General features: G+C 39.6%; 2 protein-coding genes across 2 annotated transcripts; both read left to right on the plus strand.

Annotated features, from left to right (window-relative positions):
* The first annotated feature begins 1,073 nt into the window (after nt 1-1,073).
* On the plus strand, nt 1,074-1,922 carry LOC145982134 (uncharacterized). The gene has a single exon (XM_083115701.1). The coding sequence runs from the start codon at nt 1,074-1,076 to the stop codon at nt 1,920-1,922; it is 849 nt and encodes a 282-aa protein (XP_082971827.1).
* Nucleotides 1,923-2,974: 1,052 nt separating this feature from the next.
* On the plus strand, nt 2,975-4,381 carry LOC145982135 (uncharacterized). The gene has a single exon (XM_083115702.1). It carries the CDS (start codon nt 2,975-2,977, stop codon nt 4,379-4,381), a length of 1,407 nt encoding a protein of 468 aa, XP_082971828.1.
* Nucleotides 4,382-8,135: the final 3,754 nt, after the last annotated feature.

Here is an 8,135-nt window from a genome sequence, read left to right on the forward strand (position 1 = left end):
AACAGTAACGAGATCGTCGTTTACGCGCGTAGCGAATAACATTGAAGTGGCGTGCAATGGTGATTGCCCGGATTTAGTGGAAGTGCAGAGTAATTTCCGTTTGTTGCAAGATAAATTCAGCAAATTGCAGGATCTGGACACACAGTACAGTGATTTGTTGATGGACGACGATATCAAAGAAGAGGATTTGATCGTCGAAGCAAAAAATGCAGATAAGTATGCATGTAACTTTTATCGAATCAAGACTATGGTGGAACAGTTATTAAGTAAGCAGGTGTTGAACAATGGTAGTGACGCAGTTAGTGACACATCGGTAAACTGCAAACGAAAAATCAAATTACCGGTAGTGGAACTGAAAAAAATTGATGGTAACGTGAAGAACTGGTTACCCTTCTGGAGCCAATTCAAACGAATTGACAAGGACGAGGGCATTGATGATTGTGATAAATTTCAATACCTTGTACAGGCTACCGTACCGGGTTCAAAAGCACGTCAATTTGTAGAAAGTTTTCCCCTCAGTGACGAAAACTATCCCAAGGTCATTGAAGGACTTAAGTCACGTTTCGGCCGTGATGATGTGTTAGTGGAAGTTTACGTTCGTGAACTTTTGAAGTTGGTTTTACACAACTTAAATGGTGACAGTAAGTTGGAACTGGCTGTTCTTTATGACAAATGGAATCACAGTTACGAGCATTAAGTACATTAGGAGTAACGTCAGACAAGTGTGCTGCAATGTTATACCCTCTTGTTGAGTCATGTTTACCAGAAGAATTTTTGCGAGTGTGGCAGAGAAGTGCTGCAAATTCCACTGATTCTAAATTGGAGAGTCGTCTGGAAGAAATAATGTCTTCCTGAAGAAAGAAGTGGAAAATGAAGAAAAAATAGCACTTGCTGTAGCAGGGTTTGATCTGAAGAGAAAGAAGGAACGTAGTAGTCGTACTGAATCTATACCCACGGCAGCTGAATTGATTAATTGCAAAGGGGATTCTTCAACGTGTTTATTTTGTGGTGATTCGCATGTTAGTGAGGAGTGTGTGAAGGCACGCAGTTCGTCCTTTGTGGAAAAAGCTAAAATGCTTAGGGAAAAGGGGTTGTGTTACAGATGTTTGAAAAAAGGCCACATTAGTAGAAACTGTAGGGTAAAATTAAAATGCAGGATTTGCAAGGGGCAGCATGTTGAAGTGATGTGCTCTAGTCAAAGGACTAAGCAGGGAACAGACTTTCCAGGGAAGCAGACTAAGTTACAGACGGTTGTTGAAAATTCCTTGACGAATAATGAACATGTTGAAACGTTTCTGCAAACATTAGTTGTAAAAATAAGAGGACAAAGTGCTGAAAAATATGTAAGAGCAATCATTGATACTGGTTCGCAACGATCCTACATTTGTACATCTACAGCAAAGGAAATGAATTATGAGGTTGTAAAAAGGGAAAATGTCACACATGCACTTTTTGGTGGCATTCTTTCTGCACCATATGAACATAATTGCTATCGTGTCAGACTGACTAGCATCAGAGGTGATTATACTTGCAATTTTGAAGCCATGGATCAGCCTAATATTTGTGACAGTGTAACATCTGTTACTGAAGGTCCTTGGTTAGCAGAGTTGAAACGGATAGGTGTAGAAATTTCTGATAGAGAAAATGGTCCAGTGGAAGTTTTAATTGGTGCTGATATAGCTGGTAAAATTTTCACTGGCAAGAAGTTTGCTCTAAAATGTGGGTTGGTAGCAATGGAAACACTGCTTGGTTGTATACTAATGGGCAAAGTTACTGCACATGAAAGTCATAGAGTTTCATCCATGATTGCAGCTTCAATGTTCTGTAAGGAAGCTTTGGTTGCAGACTTGTGGAAATTAGATGTTCTTGGGATTACTGATCCTGGAAAAAGAAGTCCAAAATTGAAGCTCAAGAGGGAGTGATGGATTATTTTGAACGAACTCTGACGATTGACGAAGAAGGAAGGTATGAGGTAAAAATGCCATGGGTGGAGGGACACCCACATCTTCCTAGTAATTTAGGAATGTGTAAAAGAAGACTGGATACACTTGTTGAAAAACTGAAAAAAAAATGACTGTTATGAAGAATATTGTCAGGTTTTCAATGAGTGGCTAGAAGAAGGCATCGTCGAGGAGGTTTCATCTGAAGAGATAGACACCAAGGGACACTATTTACCTCATAGACATGTTGTAAAATTGAACAGTGAGACCACCAGGATACGCCCTATGTTTGATGCTTCTGCAAGAGAAAAGGGGTATCACTCGTTGAACCAGTGTTTAGAGAAAGGCGTTAATTTGATTGAAATAATTCCTTCAATTCTGAAACGTTTTCGGTTACGCAAATTGGGAGTCGTCTCATATATAAGAAAGGCTTTTCTGCAGATTAGTTTATGTAAAAGCGACCGTGATTTTTTGAGATTTCTTTGGAAAGATGAGAAAGGTGACATAAAGGTTTATCTTCACAAGCGAGTTGTTTTTGGTGTAAGTTGTAGCCCATTTTTATTGTGTGCAGTAATTGAACACCATCTGAAGCAACCTCTGAAAAAATGTAATGAAGAGAGCTGCAGCTATTCCAAGGATATCATTGCACAGCTGTTGCAGAGTTTTTACGTAGATAATTGTGTTACTAGTGTGAACAATGAAGAGGAACTCCACCAGTTTATTGAAGAAGCTAATCCTTTGATGGCAGAAGCGAAATTTGAACTGCGAGGGTGGGAGTATACCTCACTAGGAAACTTGTCGGAAGATAACAGAATATCTGTATTAGGCTTGGTATGGGAAACAAGAACAGATAATTTGGAATTGAGACCGGAATGTTTCCAAGGAATGAAGTTTCAAGTTGTCTCCAAAAGAGTTATTTTGTCAACTGCCAACAGAATATTTGACCCTATTGGAATTACCTCTCCAGTGACATTGTATCCAAAGATCCTTCTTCAAGAAAAGGATTGAGTTGGGATGAAGAAGTGCCCGAAGAAATGGGAAGAAAATTCAGACAGTGGGTTGAAGAATTATATTATTTGAAAGGGCTTGTATTTCCTAGGTGGATTGCTGAAGGTTCGGAAGATTGGAGTTTGCATGTGTTCTGTGATGCTAGTGAAAAGGCATATGCAGCTGTAGTATTCTTGAGAACCATTGATAAGGGACAAGTCAAGGTGCAATTAGAACAAGCTAAATCAAGGGTAGCTCCGATAAAGAAGTTAACCATACCCCGCTTGGAATTGATGGCAGCTCTTATTGGAGTGAGATTAGCAGCTTCAGTAACCGAATCATTGGACATTGGGGACATACCAATTAATTTTTGGACAGATTCGACTACAGTTCTTGCATGGATTAGACGCAATGATCCGTGGAACACCTTTGTAGGAAATCGTGTGCGTGAAATAAGAACGATGAGTAAGATAGAATCTTGGAATTATGTACCGGGTATTATGAACTGTGCTGATCTTCCTTCGAGGGGGTGTTCACCCAAATGGTTAATGGAATCAAAATGGTGGGAAGGTCCATTGTGGTTAAAAGAAGTTAAGAGCGAATGGCCTGAACAAAGCTACACATGTCAAGAAGAAATTATTGCCCAAGAGAAGAAGAAGACAATTGTATCTAGTTTAGCCAATATTGAAGAAAGGGATGACTGGTACTATCACAGATTTTCCAGATATGAACAGATTGTTCCATTGATAGGGTGGATCAGAAGATTCATTTTCAATTGTCGTCATCCAAAGAACCATAGGACAGCAGAATTGTCAATAGAAGAAGTAAATGCTGCTGAAAAGGTAGTTATTAGACTTGTACAAAGAGATTCTTATGTCGGTTTGGAAGACAAGAAGCTGAAATCTTTGTGTCCATTTGAAGACAAGGAACAAATCATAAGACTGAAAATTAAAATCCTAGAGCTTACGGATAAAGAAACATTTCGGTGTCCGGCTGTCTTGCCAAGCTCACATCCACTTGTGAAGAGGCTTATTTATTATAAACATATTGAAGCTTGTCATGCAGGTGTACAAGGTCTGATGAGTATTCTTAGAGAACAGTTTTGGATATTGAAAGGCAGAAAAACTATTCGTTCTGTGGTGAAGGGTTGTGTGATTTGTCGGAGACATAACGCTAAAAGACTGGAAGTAATGCCGGTGTCTTTACCTGAACATCGAGTCAGAGATGCAGCAGTATTCGAAATAACAGGAGTGGATCTAGCTGGACCTGTTATACTTCAAAGTGGAGAAAAGGCTTGGATTTGCATATTTACTTGTGCTGTTTATAGAGCTGTACATTTAGAGTTAACTTCTGGCTTATCATCTGGAGATTTTATTCAGTCATTTCGAAGATTCATTGCTCGACGAGGTAGACCACTAGTTGTTTACAGTGACAATGAACTTTGTAGGCACTGAAAATTTGTTGAGCAAGCTAGAATGGGAAGATGTAGTTGCTTTTGCAACAATCAAGCGCATTCAGTGGAGATTCAATCCACCCACTGCTGCCTGGTGGGGTGGATGGTGGGAGCGTTTGACTCATGAAGCAACTATTGAGAAAAATTTTAGGGAAAGCTTCACTGACCTACGAGGAATTTAGTACGGTGCTATGTGGATTGTGAAGCTGTCATGAATGCCCGACCACTAACCTACATATCAGAAGATAATTCAGACCTTGAGCCCTTGACGCCCTCCATGTTTCTACAACAGGTCAGAGAAGTAGGCATGCCTGACCTCGATGAGATACAGATGGTAAATCTAAATAAACGGTGGAAGTATTGTCAAAGAATTCGTGAGACACTAAGAAGTAGATTTCGTAGTGAATACTTGGGTCAGTTAGTGCAACATTGGAATGCAAAAAGGCCTTGTAGAGAAGTGAAGGTTGGCGAAGTGGTTCTTGTTGGTAATGACAATTCTAAACGTCTGGACTGGCCTTTAGCATGCATTGTGGAGCTGATACCTGGACGTGATGGTGAAGTACGTCTCGTAAGGCTGAGGACTGCAACGGGAATTATGATGAGACCACTACAGCGTGTTTTTCCCTTGGAAATTCAGTCAAGTGAGTTGCCCGAAGTGCCCAAAATGAAGAACACTGAGGAAAAGACAGTACCTGAAAAGGAAAGTGCTCCGAGAGTCATCACCACTCGACTGGGAAGACGAGTGAACCCTCCACAGAAGCTGAGTTTGTTGGTACAAAACTCATGTTATGAACATTATTGATTGTGTAGAGTCACTAATTGTCTTTGCGTGACTCTAGGTGGGAGAATGTTAGAAATAGAAAAGCAGTAATCTGTGTATTTGCTTGATATGAGTATTCTGTGCATGTTTTTTTGAGGTGAATATTCTGTGTATTATTTTGCGGGATTATTATTCTGTGACGAGCAAGAGAAATGTCATGTACTGGTTGACTGTGTGTGAGATTAAACCTTAATTTACTTATATTGGTGTTTCGTTTTTAATAAGTACACAACACATTAATTTCTGTGTATAAATGATAGATGGTTTATTTCTGGAATGTGGTAATCAATGTGTAAGTTTTTCTAATGCAGTAAATGCCATTTTAAAAATAAAGTTTCAAACACAATCAATCACATCTTCCTCCAGATGAAGATTTTAGTGTGAGAAACTGAATCACGGAGTACAACATTCACATGTATTCACATACTTATGAGACTGAAAAATCTAATTAACACTGCACAGTAAATAATATAATAATAATAGCCTGTGGTGCAACGGTTTTTGTGAGGGTCAAGACCTACATATCGACTGCTGGCCTCATTCCCACATGCTTCAGCATAGGACGGAGATCATCCAATCAGTTGCTGTATGTTTCCATGACCGGGTTATGCTACTCATTTGAAACTCCACAATTTCCTCACGATGGTGGGTGGTCACCAGTCCCACACATAGACATAAATCTCAGGAGGAAAGAGTTGTTACGCTTCCCTCAGGAGAGTTGAACCTGCTTGTGTCTCATAGCCAGAGCCCAAAGCTTGCAATTTAGACCACACAGCCACAGTGTGGAACACTGCACAATAAATGCATCATTAAAATTTACTCTATAACCACTTAAACACAGAAACTAAAAAAACATGAATTTCTACCTTTAATTAGTAAATATTTCTTGTAGTGGAATGAAAGTCACAGAAAGAGAAGAAGATGTGTAAAAGAAATATTTTACAAACATACAAGAGAGCTGGTTTAATAGAGATGTATCATTTCTAGAAAAATATTTCACATGGGATTGCAGAATGAATTTTTTTCTGGTGTTTGGTTGGGGAGAGATTAAGATGGTAAATGATTGCCATTCCCCAGCCTTATAGAACTTCAAAACCTCAATTTCTCAATTAAGTGATTATTATTTTTTTATTGTTTCTGGAATGAAAACTTATATCTCAAACAAACTTTCCACATTATCCCATCTAGTGGTTGCATGACCTTGTAGTTGGTGGTGGGGCTTGCGTGCTCTAATTATTTGTGAGGCTAAAGGGGCCGCTGTGGCTCAGTCGGTAATGCGTCTGACTACCATGCTAAAGGTTCCGGGTCCGATCCCCAGCTGGTTCAAATCCGGGAACTTTTCTAACGTTGGAAGCGGCCCCGGCACCCACCCAGCGTAGAATGACATGGGTAACTTGGGGAAACCCTGGGGGGTAAAAGCAGTCAGGGGCGTGATGCTGATCACATCACCCCCACTAACGACCGGATAAAGAAAGTGTGGAGCGTTAGGCCCACACCCCTATACACCTACATGGCATGGTGCTAAGCACAGGGGAGCACTTTACCTTTTTTTAAACCGGCGGTAGCATTGCTACTGGTAGGGTCACCCATGCCGGGAATGCTGGCATGGAAGAGCCAGACTAAGATACAACATAACGGCTCCAAAGGTGGAAGAAGATGAATGATCATCTCAATGGTGGGGGCGGCAGAAAACGAAGAGAAGTAACACCTCTTTAAAATGCCTTGGTCCATCTGGTTCCGGATGGTAGCACCTTGTAAGGGCCCCTTGCTAGGGTTATGGCAAAGACCTCAATGGCTGATAAGGTGGAGGAAGAGTCCTTTGGTATGGCGCAGAAGGTGAAAGAGGCAACCCTCCCTCTTGGGATTAAATAAAAATGGAGCCAATGCCTTGTGCTGAAAAGCGATCTTCCAAGGGTAAGGTAGAAAACCCTGACAGAAAACAGCATGCTTGGATGCTTCAGGTGGCAGCCCCACCACCAATCTCGGGTCCTGTAGGTCAATAACCTGCACATCTTAAATTGCTTTATTAAAGAAGCTAAAGTGAAATGCAATTGGACAGATACTTTGATGACAACCTTTGTTGTTAAAAGGAAAACCAATATAGGATGTTGGAATATTAGAAGTCTGAAAGAAAGCTCAAAATTAAAACAAGTGGAAAGAGAAATTAAAAAAATAAAACTAGATATTCTTGGGTTGAGTGAGGTGAGATGGATAGATTTTGGTGAAATAACAACACAAGAAGGAAATACAATTTTGTATTCAGGACAAATAGGAGATAATGTAAAACACAGGAATGGTGTAGGGATACTCCTAAACAGACTGGCAAGGAAGACCCTAATTGAATTGAAGTCTACCTCTGATAGAATTATTACAGTTAAGTTTAGAACCTGCTTTAGAGATATGACTATAATACATACAATGTTATGCTCCCACAGAGACGGCAGAAATTGAGAGGAAAAATAAATTTTAGCAACAATTAAATGACTGGTAAACCTATGAGCATATCACGAATTGGTCATTGGAGGAACAATCTTCCCTCATAAAAACTGTCACAAAGTAACTTGGGTTTCACCAGATAGCATTACAGAAAACCAAATACACCATATAACAATAAGCAAAATGTTTAGGAGATTGCTAATGGATGTAAGGAATAAAAGAGGAGCAGATGTAGCCAGTGATCACCATCTCGTCATAGCCAATTTTAAGCTAAAAATAATGATGTCAACCTCCAAGAAGTTTGAACGAAGAAAAAATAAAATTAATGCTCAAAGATTGACAGAGAAAGAAAAACAAAAATAATTTAAATTAGATATAAATAATAGATTCCAAACTCTCTTGGAAAGTGCACAGCATGAATCAGATATTTAAACAGAATTGGGAAAATATAAAGAGAATTTACTTAGGAACTGGAGAAAAGGTACTTGTTATTAGAAAT

Source organism: Lepisma saccharinum (assembly GCF_977018435.1).
Source record: "Lepisma saccharinum chromosome 12 unlocalized genomic scaffold, izLepSacc3.1 SUPER_12_unloc_1, whole genome shotgun sequence".
NCBI lineage: Eukaryota > Metazoa > Arthropoda > Insecta > Zygentoma > Lepismatidae > Lepisma > Lepisma saccharinum.